Below are 24,732 nucleotides of genomic sequence, written 5' to 3' on the forward strand. Positions count from 1 at the left end.
GAGAATACATTTGCTTTCTTACTTCTGGTACATCAAGACAACTTTTCCACGCGCCTTCACAGCGAGACTGGGCAAGGGAGCTCGCTCCACGACGACCATACAGCCGGCATAATAATTGCCAGGTGGTTTTAAACGCTAGAACTAGTTTAAAATGTACGAACGCCGAAATGAGGCTTCCCGTAGGGCTCTCACGGTATTGTCTCGCGGTCATCAAAACATCCATTATCAACATTTCATCGTACAAGAGCCCTTCATATCCTTCCAATCTCAATCCGCCTTTGCTCCCATTCCGGGACTAATATTTCTGGTATATACGAGTGTTTCTTTCTATCGTCCAGATGAAGACAAGTCAAAGAGAAAATACGATATTGGTATAAACATATAGATGCAAACAATTCCGTGCAGACAAGCTGATGGGTCCGGGGCTGCCTAGCTCTTCAAGCTGCTTCCAACGCTGCTTACTTTCTCACTTATCTTGCTTCCAAAACCGCCCATCCAGGATGGAATCTTAACATTCATCCGTATTCTGCCTTCCACCACAATGTTGACTACATTGATAATGGCGAATGTTGTGGAGCCAAGCGCTCGGAAAATAGCCAACGAAGCTACACTCCACAAAATAAATCGGAGATAGAAGTTGTCACCAATTCCTTTGTTGCTGTAGATTTCGGAAACAGCCATTGCAAGTATACCATTCGCAATCATCCAGGTGACTACCATGTATGTTCGCACACTCTTATAGTAGTCCTCTTGCATTTGTGCTTCGCTCACGGGCGACTCTGCAACAGCAAGGCGGTCACGCAGGTTCCTCAGTGCCTCGTCATAGCCGCTGTCAATGTCAAGCTGCTCACTTGGCATTTCGAGTTCAACGGTTTGGCCTTTGCCAACGGCACCGCCAAGGTCTGTTTTCATCACATTGTCGCCCTTTGTCCCCCAAGTAACATCATGTGTGTTACAAAAGGCATAGACTTGTAGAGTGCAGATATAGCTCGGAAGAAGCAAGAAGTACTGCAATGACGATGTGAACATGTGCCAGGGCTCCAAGTAGAGAAAGGACATGACGAAATATAGTCCAATCGTGGATGCCATTGATACTATAAGATTTGTGAAAACATTATTGCCGATTGCCAGGTCCTGGCTTTTGCTTGTGAGTTGTCGAACAACGATATAGATGCAGGCAAAGCTGGTGTATGTCATGATGACACCATATATGATCATACTGGCCAAGTAGAGTTTCTTGGCCCCTTGAGGTCTATTGCCGAGTGATAGAATGAATTGTGTCGCAATTAGTAGCACACATGTGTATCTCAAGATGGTGAAAATCACGCTGCCAATGTTGTGACCGAAAGGATCGACAGCTTTGTCCGTTAAACCACCGGCAACGAAGTAGAACGTGAGGTAGAAGTTGGCGAGTGAAAAGTATGTGAAGAGCAGCTGAACAAACTGATACACAAACTCAATATAGAGCAGAATCTTGCGTGCAATGGTATGATCCGTGGCGAGAATTTGACGGAACTGAACCAGAGAATAAACGGCGGCGAAGAATGCGCCGTTAAGCCAACGTCGACGCTGGGAAATAAACTCCGGCACAGCATCTAAGAAATTGTAAGTATTCTTCCTGTACTAATGATGACATAGGCTGAAGCCAGAAGTAATGGAATGGAAGGAAGATGGGTGAAAGTAGGGCAAAGGGGGGATTAGACCAGACAATACGACTTACCCGGGACATCCGTCTCCCCTGTGCAGCTTTTCACGTATTTGAGCACCCATCTTTCGCCTCGCTTTGCAACTAGTTCCCAGCACAGAATGCGGTCCTCGGCTAAGTACATGTTGGCTGTGAAGACATCGGCGTGTTGTCCATGGAGAGTTTCGCCTTTGAAATACTGACTAAGCGGTCCATGACCAGTCTCGTCATTTTGCAAGGCGTGATACCGATAGGCACTCAGGGCACCGGGAAGGACAGTGATGTAACCAAACACTGATTCCAGTGGTTTGTCGAGAATATTTGACAGCTTGTACTCAAAATTCTGTGAGGCAACCAAAGGGTTCAACAAGTTTGACCCGAGTTTCCCTTTCATGGCTTTAATCTCGCCGCATGCACCGGCGACATTTGAATCGGTGTCGAATGCCTTCCAGAGATGATATAACGAGTTGCCTCCAGGGCGAGTTCCTACGTCAAGCAGAATGCAGACGTTTGGATTTAATGCTTTTCCAAATGCGTTAAAAAACCAGCGGTGCGAATTCAATTTGCGAGAATTCTTTTCCTTGAGGCAGAAGATGAGCTGGCAAGGCACGATACCCTTCTCGGCGCCCTTGAACTTGAGGTCAGCGTCTAATGAGACTTGAGTTGTGTATTCGTACACGTGAGCCTGCACAGCACGATTGTTGACGTAATTTTTAGCAATACCATGCTGATAAACGCCCATGGCTGCCAAGGCATCTAGTGTACGTGGGTGAATCTTTTCCCGACCGTCCGAGATGATGCACACAACGATTTTTTGCCAGCCATTCTCACCCCAGGTTCTTGAGCGAGACCGAGAACAGAAATGAGAGATATTCTTCATAACAGCATGCATTGTCCTTGTGAAGCAAATTTCATCTTCGTTGTACATGGTGATGCAGATAAACAGCTCCGTCTCGCGAGCTGTTCTGCCTATGCATTGTCGCAAATTGTAGCCCCTATCGACAAAGTCGTCGGGATCACAAGTTACCGCCGTGTATCTCATGTGTGTGAACTCAACCTCGCTGCGACGAGGAAGAAAGCTGTATAATATGGTAGGAATTTTGCACTCCAGGACCAACTCTCCGTTGATGAGCTGGACCTCCTTTTTCGACATTTGAGGCGCCCGGACTCCTCTACGTTCTTGAGCGCCATCTGGAGCTGGTCCATAGTGCTCGACCTTGTCGTAGTCATCTTCATCGTCGTTCAAAGTTTCTTGAGACCCCGACATGTAAGAGTCACGGTGGGTTGGTAGAGGACGAGAATCGCTCAAATCAGACTCTGGGCCAAAAACATCATCGCTCCCATCAAGAGGAATAGATACCGTGGCATCATCGGCAAAGGCTTGGGAGCTGCGGGCAGAATTCGAAAACAGCGGCGCAGGGGGTAAAGGGCGTCGAGGACTGCCTCCATACCGCGACGAAGGAGTTCCTGGTCGCGGGCTCCCGTTGAGATCTGATGGTTCATAGGAGACACTGGATGGCGGCGGTCGCGAAAATTCGGACACTCTAGAGGATGGGGTCCAAGGTCGATGAGGAGAGGCGCTCTCCCTACTGGAAAAAGGGACGTAAGTTGAATCTGGAGGAGGCATACTTGGCGTCTCGTCAAGGACTGAACCCGATCGGGAGTGTGACGAAACAACGCTTGGCTGATATGTTCGTCTGGTAGTTCGTGGCCTAGGACAAGCACGAGGTGAGCTTCTGTGTTGATGCATTTTTGTCGTCGCTATGACCTCGCAACACGGGCAAGTACGGCAGATGGATGGATGGTAACAAATATCATGCGGCTAGAAGCCTGAGGCGATCACTCGATGCCAGTTCAGGGAAACCGCGACCAATATAGGGGGAAGGCAAACAACAAAGGTATTGGGGTGGGCTCGGTGTTGAGTTGAGTTAAGTTGCTAGCAGCAGAGCAGCCAATAACGAGGTAAATTGGGTTCAAGTGCTAGTAGTGACGTCTTTTGCTGCGAAATCCACGAGGGTACAAAGAGTGCGGCTTATCGAACGACGTTGAAGAGCAAGAGCATCGGCTGTAGCAGGTTCGGGTCGATCACGGCATATGCGATCAATGCAGTACTAGACTACTTACGAGTGGTTGTCGATTGGCTCTTCGACCGATGTCAATAGCCTAACAGCAGCCGCATTCTGACCAGTCGGGGTGTCATGCTCGTCCTCATAGCTGGGGAGACTGTATTCCGGAGGCAGTGACGGCGTGCTTGGGCGATCCATTGTCCCAGCTGCCTGCTGCGATATTGGGAGAAAGGTGTTTGGAATGCGGGTTCCAAAAACAATAAGACGTTGTGGATACTTTGAGGTATGCGACTTGGAGAGAGCTGTTTACCTCGCCGTCGAGTGGGTAGCCTGAAGAAGATGAGAATGACGATCAATAGAAACGGAACACAAATCCAAGGAGGAATCTCCTGGTAGAGTTGCTCCGAGAACCGTTGTTGCAACGAAAAGAGAAAATGAAAAAGAGGAAAATTGGCTGGCAGAGGCTGAAAAAGGTTGGAATCAAATCAGCAAAACACAGGTTTTGATGGTGTTGTGTTTGCCTTGAATGCAGTCTGGTCGGTGGTCTGTCCAACAGGCTGCGCAATAGTTTCCCACGCATGCATGCCCTTGACAACCTTGGGAGTCAATAGTCTATGTGGGTGGTGCTGTTGGCCCAGCAACCGGACACGTCACTGGTTCACGCAACATTCTCAAATTCTGAAGCCACCAATACCCCACCCTGAGCCTGAATGATGAACCGTTGTGGCTTAGCTTAGCGACCGCTGGAGGGCGAACAAATATCAATTGCAGTACCGGCTCCATACCTCCATACATGTACTCCGTACGCACCAGACACTTTTGGTGTCCATGGCTGGTAGGTACTCCGGGTTTCGGAAAGTCACTGATTGGCCTGTGCGTGAAGCGCCATTGACCAAAGCTCGACCACTGAATTTATCCAAGAATTTCAAGCTGAATGAGATAATGATGATGATGATGCAAAGGCACAGACGTCTAGGTACCTAGGTAGGTAGTAGGTAGGAAGGAAGGCACTCGTCGTCCATTCCCCCTACTCCAACTCAAATAACGACCGGCCATTGATATTTGCGTCGGCCCGACAACTGACGAATGGCATCATGCCCTAAACAGTTTCGGTTCTCCACAGGGAAGACTCCGTGTCATTGATCACGAATCCTGCACAGAGTAAGCTTAGATCGGACACCAGACACAGGATGGAAGGAGGGTTAGGCCCGTTGAGGTACTCATGCCCCTCAGTGCACTGTTTTTTTGCACGCTTCTTGTTAGTGTCTACTTGACCATATGACGCATACATACCTACCTAGGTAGGTATACTCTGCTGTGTACGCTATATACCTGGGGCTTCGAGGAATATGGTTTGCGGTTAAAACTGTCTGCCAGCGAATCCAGTTTTGCCCAAGATCGACGCGGGGGCCGAAAGCGTCAATGTTATCTAATATAAAGATCTACCTGGGTGGTTGAACGTCGGATCCTCTATTCACGGACATCGAGTCTACCTGCTTCTTCTAGAGTCCGGGTAGATATTACTCTTATTCCGTTCGCTCATCTCGCAGCTCCAACATGTCATCTATACATAACGGCTTTCGCACGATTCTATTCTTCGCATTACAATTTACATGCTGCTGTCTAGGGCAGAGCTTTACGGCAACAGCAGCTCCCTCAGTGCCCCCCTACGAAGATCAGTATGTCGGTCCGAATGTCACGTTCGGTACACCCATTGTAGGTGACTATCGCGGCAAGTTCCGTCCTCAGGTGCATTATTCGCCGCCCAGGCATTTCATGAACGACCCAAACGGCATGTTCAAAGATGACAATGGCACCTGGCACCTATATTATCAGTACAATCCCACTGGTAACGTTGCAGGAAATCAGCATTGGGGACATGCTACTTCAAAAGACTTGTACCATTGGACAAACCAGCCGATTGCACTTTTCCCCTCGGAAAAGACAATATATGCCTTCTCCGGAAGTGCAGTTATTGACAAAAACAACACCTCTGGCTTCTTTGCAAACCAGTCAAACGGAGTTGTTGCTATTTATGTATGCTTCTCTGTGGACTTTTGGCCAAAACCTCCCTCGCAAATCCTCATTCGTGACCGCAACCGTGGACGTGTAATCTCTTCGAATAGCTAATAATGTTGCTTTAGACATTGGCAGAGTATTCGGACGACGGCAGCGCCGGTCGCCAGTCGCAAGCTGTTTCATACTCGCATGATGGCGGGTTTACATTCGTCCCGTACAGCGGGAATCCTGTCATCGCTAGCAACTCCTCGCAATTTCGCGACCCCAAGGTTGTCTGGTACGTAGATCATTGGGTGATGGTAGTTGCCTACGCTCAAGAATTTTCGATTGGCATATTTACGTCACCAAATCTGTTGAACTGGACACATGCCAGCAATTTCTCGCGCCACGGCCTGCTGGGCATGCAGTGGGAGTGCCCAAACCTCGTGCCTATGCCCTACTATACGGAAGATGGCCAAAGAAAAGACGACATGTGGACTATGCTCGTAAGTATCAATCCAGGTGCACCGGCTGGCGGCTCTATTACAGAATACTATCCTGGTGACTTCAACGGGACTCATTTCGAACCCGTTGACTCAGTTGCGCGCATATCCGACTTTGGCAAGGATAACTATGCCGGGCAATTCTTTTTCGGCGTCCCAGAAGAAGAAAAGCCCGTCTTTATGGCATGGGCGTCTAATTGGCAGTACACCCAAACAGTTCCAACTGCACAAGAAGACTGGCGGAGCGCAATGACTCTTCCTCGCCGGAGCCATTTGACATGGGCTGAGCGGGTTGGATGGAAGCTCGTCACCAGCCCTTATGACATGCAACCAATCATGGGGGAAACTCTAGCCTACAACCGGAGCCATGGCAATGGGACCCTCACACTTGACTTCTCCGATGTAGATTCCAACGCCATATTCTGGGAGGTGAACGTGACCGGTTTGCCTAAACGAGGCATACCAGAAACGGCAACAGTGAATTTCACCCTGTTCAGTCATATCACGGCGGAATACGTGAGAGGTGGGTATTACTTTGGGGGTGACAGTCCCTTCTATCTCGATAGAGGGGGTGCAAAGGGTTTCGATAACGTCTTCTTCACGGACAAGTTTTCTACAAACAGTTTGTTTTCGAACGGTACCTGGTCAATGAGCGGGGTAATGGATCGATCCATGCTCGAGGTGTTCATCAACGGAGGCATGGACAGTGCCACAACGACCTTCTTCGCTACTCAGCCGTTGACGCTCCTAGTGCTAAGCACCTCCAACCTGCCTCTTGGTACAGAAGCGAGCGTCCGAGTCAACGCCCTGAAGAGTAGCTGGCAGGATATGGGGAGTTCCATGGACGGCTTAGTGTATGGAAACATGTCTCGGCAAAGAATGAATTCGGAGGACATACGGCATCTGCTGCGAATAATTTGATATGATGGTTGATATATTTTGCTGCCGGGGAGAATCTGGAAGACAGCCCGAAAACGGCACACACGACTAGTAATACAGGTGAAGGAAGTCGTCGAAGATCAATAAATGGAGGTGTGACAGTAGGCGTGATTGGAAACTCGCGAATTTTCATCATATCGGTCGTAGGAGGTAGCACCAATGGTGTACATCTGGGTCTGTGGGTTTTATTTTCGAGGTTGGAATCTTGGCAACAGTCTCAACATTGAATGGCAACTGTGTGTCGTCGAAGCGTGATGCAGAGAGGCTCAATGATATCCACACGGCATCGTCGGCTAACCTGTTTCTCACGCCATGTGCCATTCGGAGAAAGGCGTCTTGGCCGCCACAAGATATGGCATCGACGGTGCTTTTGTCAATTACGAGATCGAATTTTCCATCGCCTCGATGACCAATTTCCGGACCAGCATGGTTAAGCTGTGTAGCATCCGCGAGGGTATAATGCATGACAATGTCACCAAAAGCCTTTTCCTCGAGGTGTTTCCCTCTGACTACGGCCAGTGGTTCGTAATCTAGATTGCTAACGTGGTGAAAGCCGCGGCTTCGTAGGTGATTGTGCAAATCACTGGTGCCAGAGCCCAAGTTGAGAATGTGTGCCGATGATGGGTCCAGGTGTTTGAGGTAGGGTTCTATAAGAGATACAAAGTCTGACGAGGAGAGGAGCCATTCGAAAGAAGTCTCGGAAGCGAATCGGCTGTGCCAGTAGCTCTGCTTTTCAAAATCCGCTGGCATCGTGGGAAATTCTTTTTGGCCGGCAGTCGGTGGTTTGAATTGAACTGGGATAGAGTAAGGTAGGTGGTCTGGTAGGTACTTTCATGACGGTGCTGGGAATTTGAATATTGTGGGGCCATAAAGGAACTTGACATTGAAAGATTTTCAGGGCAACACATGTTGGGCAAAAGGCAAAAGCTACCTACCTAGGTAGGTACTTAGGTAGGTACTTGACATATGTACCATTACTGTGGTGGAGCGCTCCGTGGAATATTTAATGTTGATCTCTGTTCGGGAGAGTGTCTTGTTAGGAGATTCCAAGGTTCTTATTTACTCCGTACTCTGTGCTCCGTAGTTGTTGCCGACATGTTATGGTGGTGCCTGACGCCCAAATGGAACATTGAGCCGAGTGGATGCGAGTGTCTGTGTCAAGCGAGTAAATCTGCAAATGCATGTGGTCCCAAAATAGTACCAGACTTGACTTGATCTGACCACATGCAGACTTCAACTGCCGCAGCACCAGATTGACTCCAGATGTCCAGATGTCAACGGGGTCAAGTTTCGAATTTGATGCTGGTCCATTCTAGCTGGTGAGGTGCGTTTGCAGCGCATGCCACCGCCAGCAACAAACAACATTGAACCTGGCCGCATGCAACATGTAGATGCAGATGGTGACTTGTGGCGGTCAACAAGGTCCAGTCTGTTTGAGGCATTCCATTTGATGTTGACTCCATCAATCGATATCCAATTCCAGAGTGTCCGCTCTCTGCGTCGCGCCAGGGGCAACACGGGCCGCTGATGATTGGCCATGTCGGACCCACCAACATCAAATTTGTGTGTTGCGTGTGTCTTGTCTGTCGTGTCGTGGTGGCTCAGCCTCGACGCTGGACATTCGTCATCCCGTGTTTGATAAAACATGCTGGCACAGGAACATGCAGCGCTTTGAATAAGGAAGAAGAAGAAGAAGAAGAAGAATAAGAAGAACTGGATGGACAGAAGCAAGAATGCCTCGGACAATGTAGAGCAGCAGACTACATGTTGTTCTCTTGTTCTCTTGTTCATTTGCCTCTTTCTTGAAAATGAGTTGCATGTCCAGTCTGGTCCACTTCCACTTCGAGCTCCACCTCCCACCTCCCCTCCCCTGTCTCGCCCTCCCAGCCATGAACATGAATTAGTCTCAATCTGCTCCAACATGACCCAAGCCACCCGGCTGTGGTCTCCTGGCACTGGGTGCATCAAGCGCCTGCGTGGCAACTGGTCTGGTCTGGTGGTGGGTTCGTTCGTTCCATCTTGAGCAAATTCCATCAAATGTCTGGCAGTCGGCCCCCTGCAAAGGCCTGTTCGATTGATTGATTCCACGTCAAGTCCAGATATGAAACAAAACCACCACCAACCTTAACCCTCACTTTCACTTTCACTCAGCCGCTTGCCGTATCAATTTTGTCCTTTTTACTCTGTACTGTCTACCTTGTTGCCCCTCGCTTACTTCGTGCCTGGCTTGCCGTCTCTCTTTGGCGTCAATCTTTCCCTTCACTTCAATCTTCCAGGCGCCAGTCCTGTCAGGCAGTTCGAGGTTATCTGCAGTGCGCTGCCTACAGGAATTGCTCAAGAAGCCAGCCATCGCGATAGAAATAAACATCATTCGTTTCCCGCACGATTGCCAAGAGAGAGAAAAACGTTTAAAAAAACAGACGCTAAAAAGACATTTTCAACATGGCTCCGCCAGTTCTTGTCCATGTCGCGATACGCTCGCTCGTTCACCATGTTGAAGTCCAACCTCAACCTTCAAACTCGCTTTCCTCCAGAGACTTGCAGAATCCCACACACACGCAACAGGTTACACTGGGTGTCATCGCTGCCTATGTTGTAGCCATTGCTATTCTCTGGAATGTGCCGTATTTAAAAATGATCCTCTGGCCATTCAAGGTGAGTTAAAACGTCGTGTACTGTCGGCGCTCATCCTGCGGCACCTACCTGCCCAGATATCCGGCAGCATTCTCTTCCGTGTTTTCTAACATACTCCTGTAGATGCTTGTCATCGCCTTTCATGAGTTCGGTCACGCCATCACCGCCGTGCTCACTGGTGGAAAAGTCGAATCCATCAGCCTTGATCCCAACGAAGGCGGCGTCACACGTATGCGAGGCGGTATCAGCGCCATCACTCTTCCCGCCGGATATCTGGGTTCTTCAATCATCGGCGCTCTCCTCACCTTTTGTGGTTTCAACATTGTCGCATCCAAAGTTGCCAGTATCGTCCTCGCCGTCTGCTTCTTGCTAACTTTGTGGTGGGGGAAGCGCGACTGGCTGACCATTCTCACCGTTCTCCTTGCTGTCGGCCTGCTCATCGCCTGTTGGTTCATTGTTCACGCTCAGGCTCTTCGTTTCGTTGTCCTCTTCATTGGTGTCATGTCGTCGCTGTACAGCGTCTGGGACATTTGCGACGACTTGATCCTTCGCAAGGTGAATTCATCCGACGCCAGCGTTTTTGCCAAGAGATATGGGGGTTCTTCTCAGTGTTGGGGAATAATTTGGTCCATTATTTCCGTTCTCATTATGGCTGTTGGTATTGTTGCGGGTCTAGCCGCGTTCTCGCAGTCTTTCGAACAGCAACAGCAAGATTCCCAACACTTCATCCCAACCTGAAGAGACTTCGAATAGTCATGTCAAAATGAGCAGTATCGTCCTTTTACACTTTCTTTTTACTGTCCGGTTCCTCACAGGGATATTTTGCTATACCTCCAGGAATTTGCTTTGCCACCGTTGGATGAGCCCCGACCCTTTTCTTGCTTTTATTTTTTCCTTCGTCAGAAAGAGACATCATCATTGATACCCCATTTAAGAGGATGTTGCGTTTTTCTTTACAGGGTTTACCCTTACGATTCGATGCTGCACTTTACGATACAAGTTTTTAACATTCGCCCGAGAGCGAATATGGGCAGTCGGAATCTCGGCTTGCAAACGGTGTCTCAAGCCACCGCTGTGACAAATGCAAAGGTCACGAGAATGAATGAATGCCTTGTCGACGCGAAGCCGCACACATATACAAATACACAAATATATACAGATATTTAATCATTTGTATCTACGTGCTAGGCTAAATACATCTAATGTGCCTATGTGAAGCGGAACTCTGGACAAGTGTGTTGAAAAAGTATTCACCTGATCAAATGGATATTCCCGTTATGCCAGAGGTGAGGAGTGTGGCTTCTCGCAATGCAAATTCTTCCAACATCTTTCAGGGTTGCTGAGCCCTCGTATGTTCAAACTCGGGGTAAATTTCAAGCGTCGTAACTCGTAAGATCTCTTTCTTCGTTTAAGCCAGGTCGCTGACCACCTCACCGAGGAAGCCATTGTTAGCATATAGTTGAGACATGTCCCACATCATAACACCGCCAAAGCTGCTGAACTTTTTGGAGTATTCGATGGCGGCCTTGAGCTTGTCGCCATTGGTATAACCGCCGCCAGCACCAGTATTGGCTGGAATACCAAGGAAGGCCTTGACATTAGGGTTCTTGCTGCCCTTGGCCCACTTGTCCCAGACATCAAAGTTGAATGCGTTTTGGGTGTCAGAGCCTGGCTGAAAGTTGGAAACGCCACACCAATTGTTGTAGAACTGGATCATAATGAAGTCGAATGCAACAGCGTCGAGCGTAGAACCAACGGCGGCATCAGGGAAGACACACTGCGGTGCGGCGGTAAGGTAGAACTTTTTCCCACCAGCGCCATCCATTAGGCTTCGCAGCTTTGCACCAAAGGCGGGAAGATTGTTGGCCGACGACTCAAAATCAAAGTCAAAGCCGTCTACAACCGCCGATCCGAAAGGTCGGTCAACGTTGCTGCCAGAGGGAACTGGGCCGAACATGTCCCAGACCGACTGAGCGGCCTTCTCGGCGTCACCGCTTGAGGACCAGCCGCCTTGAGTATAGGTAGCACCGCCTAGTGAAAGGACGATTGTCTTGCCATACTTGGTCTGGCATGTCTTGATATCTTGTCTATACAAGTCGCACAAGCAAAAGTGGTCAGAATAGATACCCCACAAGTATAACAGAGGCATATTGAGATCCTGGCTTTTCACGGAAAAAGTTACTCACTCAATCTCTGGGCATTTAAGAAGGTTTGGGTTGTCGGGGAACTTGTCACATTTGTCCCCAGCGCTGGCAAAATTGGTGATTGGGGGAGAAATGCCGTTCATGAACGCGAGTGGGATAATCTGGACAAATACTGTTAAAACTAATGATCTTGACGAAGCAGGAGTAAGTGAGCAAAGCGTTTGTGGTACAAAAACTTACAGCAATATCAGTGTCTAAAGCAATAAGCAATGGTGTTAGCCTGTTGTCGGTTGAAAGCATATACATATAATAATGATGGGAGCTCCGTACTCTCGCAGTAGTATGCCAAGTTCTGTTGAATGTTCGGGCCACTCCCTTGTCCAAAAGAGTTTTGTCCTAGGCAGTCATGTTAGTCGGAGCATGCATTCGAACGCAACATGGCTTCAATGAGCAAACGAACCCCAGTAGACGGCTACGTTCTGCTGAGAGCCAGGGCTGAAGCCAGCCATGGCAGAAGGGATTGCGGCGATGAAGCTCGCTACGGAGGCCACGTATCGGAAGGGAGGAGACATTCTCAGTTGTTATTCGTGCTGATTTTCCCTATGAAAAAGACAATCCGATATAGATACAGGTAATAGACTAAAGGAATGTGATTTGAGTGAGAGTCAAAGGAAAGGGAACTGGGCAAGCTGCAAGAGGGTTGGAGGATGGCAGTTATATACAATTCTCAAGGTAGATATACAGGCATATTCAAAGTTCTCTTGTAAAGCGCCGAGAAAGCTCTTTATACTTGGGATCTGGTACGCCTCCAGCACAAGAAGGCAACCTTGCATGTGACGTTGGACTGTCTGTCCCTGCGGGACTATCTCCACAGGAAACTAGGAACTAAAGGAATATGTTCAGCCTACGGGCATAACCACCGATGTTACTTTACAAGACAAGGTGGATGCAGTAATCACAACGTGACGGATCACTGCTTGCCGACAGTTCATGACACCAGAAGCCGACTCTCAAATCGGCAGCTCTGGTGCTAGGACCAGGGTCAGTCAAATGGGTCATTACGAACTAGGTTACAACGAGCCGCCCCTGTGGAATGGGTGTGAAGGTGTCACAGGAGCCCTATCAAGTGCATGTCATAGTAATATGGGCAATTAGTGGCGTGTATCTGGTGAAGGCCGTTGATCAAGATCATGATATGGCTGACTTGCGTCCCGTGAAGCGCAAGATTGGATGAAGAGGTCCATGCCACACAGCTATCATCCTCGCAACAAAGTGTAGTAAGACATTTTGACCGCCGGCCGACGTTTGGGGTCCAATGGTAAGCCATCTGACATTCCGAGACACCAGGTGGTTAACTATTTACGTCCTAAGCCTGTAAGAGGAAAGGCAAATCCAAGGACCGACAGTTTGAGCGTCTACAGCTGCGAGTGAGAGGCACGACTATATCCAACCAAGGAAACACACACTCGAATCAAATACTACGACATGACATGCTATGTTATATGTGATAATACTTGGGGATAGATTTACAAATACATTTTGCCACAGGCCGTGAAATACTGGTAGTACCAATTCTTGCTAGTCCCAAGTATTAGAGTATGTATGCGTGCATGCATGGCATGGTTCGTTGGCGTTCGTTTACCTTTGTTTGGCAAACCGATTGTCGCAGCAGGCCGTGGAGAGTTGGCATGCTCAAGCGAACCAAGCAGGGTTACTCAAGGCGTTCTGTATGCATACGGTGTAGAGAGACTTCTTTGGGTATGATCCCTGACGTTTCATTTCAGATCCTCCAGGCTTGGCCCTCATATGTAAACAATGATTGGGTAGGAGAACATGGAGATGTTGAGGGAAGACATGAGACTAGCGAGTGACGACAGCCTTGTAGAGTTTGAACTGTTGCTAAGTACATGTTGTTCGACCTGGGCTCTGAGAGAACTGCTTTGTGTCTATATCAAATCACTTTTTTGTTTACAAAAAAAATGTTTGCAGACCTTCCTTGTGACCAAGCGTTAGTATTGAGACATGGCCTAAGTTGCTCCCATGCGAAAACTAACTAATTCCAAGTCGTTGCCTGCTTCAACTACAATATGTTTCGACCTAGATGGCCAAACAACTGGTGGCACGGCTTAATTAGGTGGTGATCGGCCAGCGAGGAGTGCAGCTCTGTTAGTCTTGTAACCAGTGAAAAGGGCTTGATGGGTACGACCATGGCTCACTGTGGACATTTTATCCAAACTGTAACGTGGGAAAAGAAGATGTTGAGAACTTGAGCATGAGGGAATCACGGCCCCGCCCGTCCTCCTCTGGGGCCATGGAATACTCCGTGTATGATTCCAAGATATTAGCGCCGCTATAGTAGAAGAGTCAGGTGTACTGTAGTTTCGCCATTTGGGGCCGGTGGTTACTCTTCCTGGACGTTATTGAGCTCCCGAGATTGCCAACCGGACTCTTGTGCCTGAGACTAGTTGACTAGGTTGCAAAAGTCATACAAGCTTGAGGCATTGGGAGAAGCACTAGGGAGCCTGCCAGATTTCATGAGCTTCCGAGTTGGGCTAGATGTGTGGATGGTGGGCAGTAGATCTTCACTCTTCTGAGTCCTCTCCGTCCTCTCTGTCCTGAGAGCATGATTGTAATGTGCCAATTGCATGGGCACATGAGATGAGAGAGGACTCGAGCTGATACATCAAATTGAAAGCATTTCCAATCAACAGGCTCAACCAGACACCACTGGCCACGCTGGCACCAGCCTACTACTGCTGACCTCGGAACTCACACACCACACGTATTTTTGAGTCTTGTCAATGTGTACTTGGCATAGTAATCTGTGCCAGCCTTTTGCTGGGATTACATGTGGCTTCCGGGTGGCGCATCTGGTGCCGGCATCATTGATCCTTCATTCATGTGGGGAGAGCCAAGTCTGGTTTCTGTCCAAATCTGGATTTTTCGCCGGGCAAAAGCCGTCCGTCCTAGGTAGGATTTTTGTGGGCTGTGAGATTGAGTTTCGTTTGTATCAGACTTGACGTGGCAGTACCTGACATGGATATTGATGTCACTATACTATTCCCTCCTTGTTTGGCTGAATGGACAGGTCAGGCGTCGGATGTAAACCCGTGGAGGGAATATACCAAGGTTAGCTGAGTTGTCTGGCTGGTGGCCAGATTGGGTTATGCAGGTCATTTTATTTCATGGCTGACCGTGTGATACAATACTTGTGGTCTGGCATGTCTCAGATGAAATCCAAGTAAGCGTGGCGCCATCCATCGTTTTTACCATCACCAAATCAATGAGCTTCGGAGCACGCCTTGGCATTAAATAGATGAGAATCGTCTGGCGGTACCATCGAATGGGTCACAGTTTTGAACTGGATGGGTAAACCAAAGACTTTGCCCTCGACTACCTTCTGCTTCAGGTATTGAGTGGCTTCGTCGAGATTGCGTACATGTCTGATACAACGAAACGCCCAGCTGCAATCTGTCAAGTTGAATCTTGACACTTGATGGCTGATTGCAGTGTGTTGGTGACGACCAATGGCTCGATTCGCCCCGTCTTCTCTCATCTGGTCATTCACGACTTTCGGGTAGCCGAGTCCGTCATCATTGGGCGACGATCCCCTGGCTTCAGAGATCGGCACTGCAAGACTAGTAATAGCGTCAAGTCTGGCACACCTGTACATGTATGTTTGTGCATGCAAAATGTCTGGTGCCTCGACAGGGTCATGCCATCGCCAATCCCCGGCGCCAAGCCCGACAGCTGTGAGTGAGGCCGAGATGTCTTCAACGTTGAATACAGTTCTCTTCAAACACGCTGGGCCACAAGAAGAAGAAATGCTCTAAGATAAGCCTTTTATAGCTAACTAAGCTTGCAAACAAAAATAAAAGTGAATCCACGTTTTGCGTGCTCTTTTCTCTCTCTTCTCGCTAGGATGCCTCGACACACATCTCCATCATCACATTTGTCCAACGAATCTGGCGTCTGGTGTGAGATCTCGCATCGGAAGTTGCAACCACCACCCCCACGTCCGCTTTGAAACCTGGGGATTTGAGCATTTGACTTTTGTGCCTGACCCAGTGCCATGCCAGCCTGGTTATCAAAATAACAAGTCTTGCCCAACTCCAACTCTTCCCTCCACGCTGAACCCTGGCAACTTAAGCCCCCTCATTGTCGGGGCCTCTGCGATAAACAGACGACAAATAAGGCTACATTTGGCAGTTGAGTCTTTATTACTACCACCGAATGGGGCCATCGGAAACGCTCTTCCACGAGGAAAGGGGTCTCCTTTACGCCGTGTGGGAGTTGGGGCTCCATCGACGAGATCCCTGCCCGGCTTCCACCTCGTAACGTTGCTTTCCAGAATGAGGTCAAACTTGGAGGGCTTGCTTTGGTATGCCACTCATTTTTGGCTTTTGAGCCACTGGTTGCTCTTTTGTACGCAATTGTGATTTTCTTCTTCCTACTTTGTGAAGATCAAATCCATTTCCTCCGCCAACCAACGGCGCTCTATCAGACAGGCTAAAGGAACTATCATCATATCCATTGTCAAGGTTGAGAGTGCATAATGGCTATGCGATTCGCTTGAAACAAAGGGTTTGAAACCAAGAATAGTCATTCACTTCAGAGGCCCCCATAGTGTGTTCAATGAACTCCATCTGCACTTGACGATAACATTAGAGGGTATCTGTGAAAGGGGCAGAACGCCCGATGATCCCAGCATTCTTGCCTCCGTCTACAAATTGTTTTACAAATCTCAACGCCCAACTCAATGGCGGGCTTCCCTTAACCTTCAAACGCCATATCCTGGTCTTTCCAACCGTTTGCCTCCTGAAAACACATATGTCATGAGATATATGGCCAAATCGACCAAGTATTACCAGCGTCCTCTGCGGCCACGTCCACCGCCGCTGAACCCGCCGCGTCCTCCAGCTCCCGTGGACATGCCTTGGTCATAGCCGTAGCCCCCTTGATTGCCACCAAACCCACCGCCAAAGTTCTGTCCTTGGTTCCCCTGTGCTCCTGAACCAGCGCCGCCGTTTTGCATACCCGAAAACATTGCACTCATTTGACTGGGATCCATCTGGGATGGATCCATTCCCGATGCCATCATCTGTTGCATCATGGCCTGCATCTCAGGGGGGATTCCATCCATGCCTTGCATAGATGTTCCTCCTCCACCAGCCGCGCCAGGCATTCCCATACCTCCCATCATCATCATGCTATTGAAGTCTTCCATCATCTTCTTGTTGTTAGATGCGAAGGCGTCAGCCCCAAACTCTCCCCGAATGCTCTCCTGCTTGGCCGCATACAGAGCCCAAGTAAACTCGTCAAAGCCATAATTGAAATAGTCACTGATGTCAGTGCCTGGTTTTCGCCACGGCTTTTCGTTATCGGGAAGATCTACAAATGCAGATTAGCAGTGTATTCCAGCGCAAATCATTCATAGGACTCTAGCCTTACCCTCATCAATATTGACATGTGTTATAGGCTTCCCGGCAGGAGGATACATCGGGTTGGCATTTATATCAATCGTAGATTTAGACGCGGCTGCAGACGCCTTGTCCGCGCTAGGTGCTGCCACGTTTTTCACATTGCTCTGCGCCTTTGAATCCTCTTCCGGTTTTGTCGGTGCCGGTTTCGCGGGTGAATCGCCAGATGTCGATCGTTGGGGGATATTACGAATGTCGCTATATTTGGATTGTCTGCATACACAAAAAGTCAGCCTATGCGATGATCCATATGGCAGACAACTTATTCTAGGACTCACGTCGGAGGTGCCGCTGTAGTCCCATCTTTTCTCTCGGTAATAATATCAATATCCTATGCGCAACCTTTGTCAGTCATAAGCTTAGGTTGGTCTAATTCAATTTGTTCGTACAGAATCATCGTCATCTTCATCCATTGCGCCGCTCTCATCTTCTTCTTCTCCTTCCTCTAGCTCTTCGGTTTTAGAGACGGTTGGCTTCTTATCATCCTGGTTAACCTTGGGCTCCTCTGGCTCGTAGAGGTCGTCGCCCTCATCCATCTCCATTTCGTGCTCCGACAAGTCGGAATTCATGGCGGGTGGGTGGAAGCCAAAAGAAAACGAGGGTGTCTCTCGGCGGCTCTGCGGCTACAGATCAAAAGACTAAGCACAATTGCGACGCTGCAATGTAATAAATACTGTGGTGTAGCTTGGCAAGTAGAAGTAGCTGTGGAACTTGATGCATCAAATGCATTCTAGAGTTCTACTGCCGGAGCATATGAGCTCCAGATGAGCCGACATTTCTCCGCCCTGGTCGCGCTCCAGCACGTCAACTGGTCTAGTTGCTCCAGAGCTTCGGCTGGAGACAGCAAGCCCAGCTGCCAAGGGACCAGACATCAGACGCATCACCTTCCTGTTGACTTCGCATTGAAGGATCCACTCTTCGACCAAAAGTCAAAGGTTTGGTCCCATTTGAGGTCCCATCCAAAGCAACTTCGCAAAAAGTGCTGTTCCGAGCTCAGACGCAATTCGCGGTCGACCACCTTTCCCAGCAGTTTCCAATGTCTCTTGCACGGTCAGCCAGTGTGCCTGGGGGTCTCACGATTAATACCGGCGCCGCCAATTCCTTGTAAGCGACTTCACTTTTGAATCATTCCCCATCTCAGCATCTTTTATCCAGCCTACAACCTTCCCATACTCCTCTCTTCTACTCGTGCAGGAATCATCTTTGCCTTGATCTGAGCATTGGCGATTGCGGAGCATGTTGTTACTGAACCATACTGACCAGAGTTGATTCAGAGGCACATCCACGTCACAGCCATCGGCACCTGCTGGTTTGTTTGGGTCAGGTAGCACGTCTGCCAATCCATCAACATCAACGACCACCGGAATGGCGACCGCTGGAGGGTTATTCGGAGGCGCGCAGCAGAAAACGGGAACCGGCTTGTTTGGCTCTTCGACAGCCGCGACAAATCCAACGACCACACAACCCAGTACGACCGGTGGATTGTTCGGTACCGCGTCCAGCAATCAGCCTACTCAACAAAGCAACGCTGGGGCCGGCGGCTTGTTTGGCAGCACGGCACCAAATCAACAACAGACACAACCAGCTGCTGGGGGACTATTTGGCAGCAATCCCGCCTCAACTCAGCAACAGCAACCCCAGCAGATAGGCGGTGGCCTCTTCGGTTCTTCAACAGCCAACCCCCAGCCAGCCTCTACGGGAGGTGGCCTCTTTGGCCAGTCACAGGCAAAGCCTTCAGGAGGGTTGTTGTAAGTCAGATGATGTCGTCAGCGGCAAATTACCAGGCTGACCATAGATAACCCTCGTGTCTTACAGTGGTCAAACTCAACCGCAGCAACCTCAATCGACAAGTCAAGTGCCTGCCGTTCAAATCAATTATGATAATCTTCGGCCGAGGACGAGATTCGACGATCTTGCGAAACCTGTTCAAGATGAGATAGCCCTCATAGACAAGGGAATCCAGCGCGTTATCAAGATGAAGGATGAGATCGGTGAATTCATGCCACAACATGAGAAGGATATTGAGCAACTTGGCAGAGATGTGAAATTTGTGGAAACCAAGTTCAAAACTGTCCAAGTTGCTCTCAATCAAGACATTCAAACAGTCAAGGTGTTGCAAGACATGACGAAGAAGAGCATAGCTGATGCCCAGCTCTCGTTCAAGGCCACCGACAACCTTAAGCTACCCACACATTATCACCAGACTGGTCTTTTTGCCGGGCCAACACCATCCGCGGACGCCAATGGAAGTGATGCTGCTTCGGCCCACGCCAGTGCGCAGGACTTAATCACCTATTTCAATCGAATTTGCGACGATGTTGAAAGATACAAGAAAAGACTAGATGAATATCGAGGCGAAATTGAACGGGACATGCCTGGCGTGGAGAACGGGCTTTACGAGCAAATCCGAACCCTACGTGATCGCAATACTGCTGTGGGAGGGGCCGTACAAGATCAGCTTGGACAGGTATTATCAGCATTGCGAGAAACAGGAAATGCCATCGTAGCACAAGCTGGCCAGATTGCCGATACTCGTGAGAGGCTTTCTAGACTGCAGGCAGGAATTCTCAATAGTGGCGTTTATGCCATGGGAATGGCGGGATGATATGCCCTACCGACGGTCGCAATTACGACAATGGAATTACGAGTACAAGATGATCATGCCCAGCTAGCGTTTCTTGTCTAGTGCCGTGCTTCTTTCCATCCAAGCAGCCGTTCGTTGGAGGCAGAATGGCAGCCGCTAGAGCTACTGATGCTAGCAAAATGTTTTCTGCAGCTACCATGTACTATATATGTCCGGGAGTAAGGCGAGCTTCTGTGCATTGGCCATTGCGCAGAGTAGAAGGTTTATGCAAATGATATACAGCGGCGCTCTAGATGGAAAGGTTCAAAGGGAGGGCTTTTGCAACCGGCATTTGCCGTGCCATTTAGTGCTCCAAGTCAAGGATGTTGACATCATGGAATTACCATAAATGTTCAGTTATGGGAGGTAGTCGCGGCCAGTTAGTTCCCTGGCAGATGAAAATAACAATGCTCTAATAAAATTGACCTAAATGCGCCGTATCCTAAGGTGTATTTATACGCTGTCAATGGGTATCAATGCACCGGCATACAGCATTGCCGGATGCAAGTGCTGTGGATGTGGTATAGTATATTCCAAATATTTCTCACGACGCCCGAGTAGACCACAGACAACAGTAGCTCGCTAATACGTCCCTTCGCCATCATCTCCCTCCCCATAATCATCGCCCATCTCATCACCATTATCAAAGTAATGTTCAGCGTCGTAGTCGCCAGCATCTTCGTCATCGTAAACTTCGTCCTCATCCTCCTCTTCGAGTCCCTCTTCGTCTTCCAGCTCGGCGCCCTCATCGGCTTCGTCCTCACGCATTGCCTCGAGCTTCTCCAATAAGTTCCTCCCAGTGCCGCTACCGGCCTCCCGTTCTTCGTCGCCATCACCATCCAGCGAGGGCATTCCAAACGCCTCCTCGGCGTTGGGCAAGGCACTGACTTTGCTGAGCTCTAACCTTCGCTTCTTGCGCACTCCTACGCCATCCTCGGGTTCAACGGTGTCTAATAGCTCGGCAGGAAACATTTCGCGGCACACCGGGCGGGCTGACCAGTCTGGCAGGGCTCGCTCCTCCCGAACAAACTTTTGTGAGTATGTCGGCATGGCAGTGAAAGGATCGACTGAAGCCTTGTTTTTGACGCCATATCGGGCATTCATCTGTGCTTGACCGTATAACTTTCTTGGCGTGGTCGGATCGTGAAGGGAGGTCCGTTTAGAGGTATAGAGTGGTGAGGAATGTATTTGGTGGCGTAGAAGCAGGAAGTGTTGAACCGCGCTGACTTCGGGGCCAGTTAAATCTCGCGGGGTTGGGACTGTGTATGGCTAGATTACCAAGTCAGTTTCTAGGATTACTTCAATTGCTCCGATTCAAAATATCATACTGGGAAAAGCTCGGATGGTCTTGCGTCTGGCTCATCGCCAGTGTCCCAAGGCACATTCGGGCGTCCTCCACCTCTCGCGCCTCCTCTGCCACCCCGTCCACCGCCTCGTCCTCCTCTGGACATCAAGGCAGCAACAGAACGCCGATAATGCTCGTCACGGTGGCGGAGATGCAAATATAGTCGACTAGCTAATTTCTGGGAGACAGCTGTCGTGTGTTGGCTCTTTGTATTGGATGGTGTGGTCACAGTCTGTCACTTCCAACAGAATGTGAAAAAGCTGAGTCGCAAACAGCACATGCGTGGTGGTTGGTGGGGGGGCGGAATTGGCTCCGCACTGCCCTCGAATGAGTCTGGTCTGTGGCTCATGGGCAACATTGAAGGTACCAGCCAGAATGCAAAGTAAGCCAACATTGAACCAGACTACATGCATCCCTTCTTGTTCGACGCCGCCAGTTCGTAGACGACAAACTTGTATCGCTGACGTTCAATGATGCACTTATCCGGCTAAAAGAAAACTAAAAACTGAGTCACCTTCATCTTCGCTTCTCGGTTCAGACAAGTTGCTCAAGCCCGGCCCGCTTGGGGTCTACAGATGGCTGCGAGAACAGTGCCTCAATACAACATGGAAACCATGCATATATCTGGGCTTCCAGAGCTGGAGGCTCATCTGCAGCAATTACTTGATGACGCTTCTCTACCATTCAACGCGAAGCTTCTAGATGATGTCGAACTTCAACTCACCGGTATGCTTGCCAACGCTCATTGTCATGGGTAGCTTTTGTTGTGTACATGTCCAAGTGCTAACGAGGTGAGCGGCTTCTAGAAGATAATATTCCCTCCCTTCTGCCAGTGTTGCTGCCTCCTCTGACGGAGATTTTGAAACAAACAACACAAGATCCGACACCTTTACTCTCACTGACAATCAAATTACTTTCGCCTCTTCCCTTTACCAGGACTCTCACTATCGCCGATCCTCCTTCGTTGTTGACAGCACTGAGTTCTCCTCTTCCTGGGGCAAACTTGCTCGCGCTGGCAATCATCCACAAAGCTGCTAAAGCACCTGCAGATGCTTCCATACTTAGCACACTTCCCGAGGTCGTCGAAGCGACTATCAAATGCTGGCTAACCAGCATTGATGTCGGCGTCGGTGGGAAAGCAGCTAGAGTACTGGGCGACTTGCTGGAGACTGATTGCGAGGTTGTCGATAACGATGTCGCTGGCACCCTTTCGCGCAGTCAAGTAAACGGAGATGAAGTAGTTCGGCGGCATGTTCCTGGGCACGGCAGATTGTGGCGTCTAATCCTGCAAAGCCGTTCCAACCTCAGCATAATTTACCAGTGCTGCTCTCACGAGTCTCCAAGCCTTGAACAGCCACGTACTCCTCACCAAATCACGATCTCGCAAGGCCGGCTTCTAAGACTGTTGCCGCGTCTCTGTACGCTGAATATTGGCGCATTGAGCTGCACACTATCACCTGACCTATTCAAACTGTCGGGGGAGGTTGAACATCAAGTTGGGCAAGGTCTTCTTCAATGGGCAGCTCTTGGGATGGTGGACAAATCGGATGTCTTGATGCACCTCAGCCTTGTGGACTTTTTTGAAACGTTCGTCAGTGTCATGAGAGTGTCAAGGCGTTCCGCCGATATGAATGCATTCATAGGCAAGCTTGTGACGACCGCACTTCAGGGCGATGCAGAGTTAGAAACCGCACTCAAGACACTACCAGACAGAACTGTCGAAGAAGAAGCCGAGCCACTACGCACGTTTATTACTGGGCTTTTCATGTAAAAGAAGCTAGATGAACTTTCTGCAATCGCACAAGCGCAACTCTTCAAGTCCGCAGCCCCGGAGGTAGCTACCCAGAAGGAGAGGGACACGTACAATGCCAAATATTATTAGTGGAGATGTTGTGCATTCACCGTTCGTTGTAAACCGCTGTAGACGTGTGTGGTTTTCTCAAAACCACATTTTCCTCAACAGGTCATCACATCACGAGACACATGGTGACCCCATGCCAGCGATACCAGCGAGTACCAACACTATCGGCTGCACTTCACTGCCGGTCTAAATAGTGTCATACTATGATATTTAAAAAGAGTATTCTTTTTTTCTATCATCGCGGCAACCATGGAGTACTCGGGACATACCATGTAATACTATACTCTAAGAACCAAATTTGGCAGTGTCGGATTTAGGAGTGCGGCTTGGTGATATAAACCCGTATCCTATTGCCGGCACGGCAGTCACATATAAAGTCATACCAAAACTCGAATCCAGCTCACAGATACTCTGAGTGGTACTATCTACTTTCTACAGCTATCTCTCTTACATACTTCTCGCACATACGTAATACTTGTCAACCCTCCCAATATGATCATTCTCGTGACTGGTGGAAACCGCGGTATCGGATTTGCGATCGTAAAGTCCATAAGTATTCGGTTTCCCAAATCTACCATTCTCCTTGGTTGCAGAAACATGACTTTCGGAGAAGAGGCTGTTCTGCAGCTTCAAAAAGATGGTGCAGTTGCCGCAGTTGAGGCTATCCAAATTGACATTGAAAGCGACTCTTCCATCATTGCGGCCGTGAAAAGCATCGAACAAAAGTTTGGGAGACTTGATGGTGAGAATGTGCATTAAAAAATCCAAGAAAATAGAAATGGAAAATAACTCTTTATTTGATAATGTCTGCTAACATGTCAATCTGCCAGTTCTTATCAACAATGCCATCAAGCTCGAAAGACCTTCATCACACGATCTGACTTGCGTCCGCTCTGCCGCCAATGCCTGCTACAACAACGCAATCACTTCCAACATCGTTGTCACTAGGGCGATGGAGCCCCTTTTGAGAAAGGCTACAAACCCTCGAGTCATCATGGTATCCAGCACTCGAGGCAGCATGGGTCGAACCGCCAAGAAAGAGGTTCGTTCAACTCCCATACCATCTTGGGCACAACAAATATGCATCAAGCATCTAATCGCATGTATAATAGCTACCACCCGTTTCAGTCGTAGACTACTGCATCGCAAAGGCTGGCTTAAATATGCTTGTATTGCAGCTACAAGCAGCAGAAGATGCAAGGGCCAAAACGGACCAGAAACTAGCTTTTTGGGCAGTCAGCCCAGGTCATTGCAAAACTAGCTTCAACGGTTTCAAGGGAACCAAGGATCCTGCAGACGGTGCGGAAGTCGTCCTGAGACTCTTCGATTCTGCAGAAGGCGAGATAGAAGGAGGTACATTTTGGGAATACGAGAATGGTGTTTTTCAAATGCCGCCTTGGTAGGCCATCTTCGTCCAGCCAAGTGTATATATACATATATATATGTATGAGGAAA

The 24,732-nt window shown here is 49.1% G+C and overlaps 11 protein-coding genes across 11 annotated transcripts; 5 read left to right on the plus strand and 6 right to left on the minus strand.

The window, feature by feature from the left end:
- Positions 1-429: 429 nt before the first annotated feature.
- On the minus strand, positions 430-3,948 carry VFPPC_07127 (chitin synthase A; the record flags this gene model as incomplete). Its single annotated transcript, XM_022428545.1, has 3 exons — positions 430-1,595; positions 1,721-3,270; positions 3,809-3,948. 3 exons carry the CDS (start codon positions 3,946-3,948, stop codon positions 430-432), a joined length of 2,856 nt encoding a protein of 951 aa, XP_022284169.1.
- A 1,359-nt stretch (positions 3,949-5,307) lies between these two features.
- VFPPC_07128 (glycoside hydrolase family 32 protein) lies at positions 5,308-7,172 on the plus strand (the record flags this gene model as incomplete). Its single annotated transcript, XM_018286041.1, has 2 exons — positions 5,308-5,787; positions 5,895-7,172. 2 exons carry the CDS (start codon positions 5,308-5,310, stop codon positions 7,170-7,172), a joined length of 1,758 nt encoding a protein of 585 aa, XP_018139926.1.
- Positions 7,173-7,322: 150 nt separating this feature from the next.
- On the minus strand, positions 7,323-7,940 carry VFPPC_14161 (hyoothetical protein; the record flags this gene model as incomplete). The annotated part of the gene is made up of 1 exon (XM_018291931.1): positions 7,323-7,940. One exon carries the CDS (start codon positions 7,938-7,940, stop codon positions 7,323-7,325), a length of 618 nt encoding a protein of 205 aa, XP_018139925.1.
- Positions 7,941-9,632: 1,692 nt separating this feature from the next.
- VFPPC_14162 (peptidase m50B-like domain-containing protein) lies at positions 9,633-10,562 on the plus strand (the record flags this gene model as incomplete). Its single annotated transcript, XM_018291932.1, has 2 exons — positions 9,633-9,845; positions 9,948-10,562. The coding sequence occupies 2 exons, from the start codon at positions 9,633-9,635 to the stop codon at positions 10,560-10,562; spliced, it is 828 nt and encodes a 275-aa protein (XP_018139924.1).
- A 670-nt stretch (positions 10,563-11,232) lies between these two features.
- Positions 11,233-12,540, minus strand: VFPPC_07129 (class III chitinase; the record flags this gene model as incomplete). Its single annotated transcript, XM_018286042.1, has 5 exons — positions 11,233-11,911; positions 12,011-12,129; positions 12,209-12,222; positions 12,299-12,364; positions 12,429-12,540. The coding sequence occupies 5 exons, from the start codon at positions 12,538-12,540 to the stop codon at positions 11,233-11,235; spliced, it is 990 nt and encodes a 329-aa protein (XP_018139923.1).
- Positions 12,541-15,248: 2,708 nt separating this feature from the next.
- On the minus strand, positions 15,249-16,042 carry VFPPC_16626 (hypothetical protein; the record flags this gene model as incomplete). The annotated part of the gene is made up of 2 exons (XM_018294379.1): positions 15,249-15,797; positions 15,863-16,042. The coding sequence occupies 2 exons, from the start codon at positions 16,040-16,042 to the stop codon at positions 15,249-15,251; spliced, it is 729 nt and encodes a 242-aa protein (XP_018139922.1).
- Positions 16,043-16,832: 790 nt separating this feature from the next.
- VFPPC_07131 (Fip1 like protein) lies at positions 16,833-18,017 on the minus strand (the record flags this gene model as incomplete). The annotated part of the gene is made up of 4 exons (XM_018286043.1): positions 16,833-17,359; positions 17,420-17,661; positions 17,727-17,779; positions 17,838-18,017. 4 exons carry the CDS (start codon positions 18,015-18,017, stop codon positions 16,833-16,835), a joined length of 1,002 nt encoding a protein of 333 aa, XP_018139921.1.
- A 796-nt stretch (positions 18,018-18,813) lies between these two features.
- VFPPC_14163 (nucleoporin NUP49/NSP49) lies at positions 18,814-20,053 on the plus strand (the record flags this gene model as incomplete). Its single annotated transcript, XM_018291933.1, has 2 exons — positions 18,814-19,196; positions 19,264-20,053. 2 exons carry the CDS (start codon positions 18,814-18,816, stop codon positions 20,051-20,053), a joined length of 1,173 nt encoding a protein of 390 aa, XP_018139920.1.
- A 600-nt stretch (positions 20,054-20,653) lies between these two features.
- On the minus strand, positions 20,654-21,522 carry VFPPC_07132 (DNA-directed RNA polymerase, III, C31 subunit; the record flags this gene model as incomplete). Its single annotated transcript, XM_018286044.1, has 2 exons — positions 20,654-21,340; positions 21,400-21,522. 2 exons carry the CDS (start codon positions 21,520-21,522, stop codon positions 20,654-20,656), a joined length of 810 nt encoding a protein of 269 aa, XP_018139919.1.
- A 499-nt stretch (positions 21,523-22,021) lies between these two features.
- VFPPC_07133 (hypothetical protein) lies at positions 22,022-23,187 on the plus strand (the record flags this gene model as incomplete). The annotated part of the gene is made up of 2 exons (XM_018286045.1): positions 22,022-22,142; positions 22,223-23,187. 2 exons carry the CDS (start codon positions 22,022-22,024, stop codon positions 23,185-23,187), a joined length of 1,086 nt encoding a protein of 361 aa, XP_018139918.1.
- A 582-nt stretch (positions 23,188-23,769) lies between these two features.
- On the plus strand, positions 23,770-24,680 carry VFPPC_07134 (short chain dehydrogenase; the record flags this gene model as incomplete). The annotated part of the gene is made up of 3 exons (XM_018286046.1): positions 23,770-24,019; positions 24,108-24,319; positions 24,390-24,680. The coding sequence occupies 3 exons, from the start codon at positions 23,770-23,772 to the stop codon at positions 24,678-24,680; spliced, it is 753 nt and encodes a 250-aa protein (XP_018139917.1).
- Between the last annotated feature and the right edge of the window lie 52 nt (positions 24,681-24,732).

Source organism: Pochonia chlamydosporia, chromosome 7 (genome assembly GCF_001653235.2).
Source record: "Pochonia chlamydosporia 170 chromosome 7, whole genome shotgun sequence".
In the NCBI taxonomy this organism is placed as follows: Eukaryota; Fungi; Ascomycota; class Sordariomycetes; order Hypocreales; family Clavicipitaceae; genus Pochonia; species Pochonia chlamydosporia.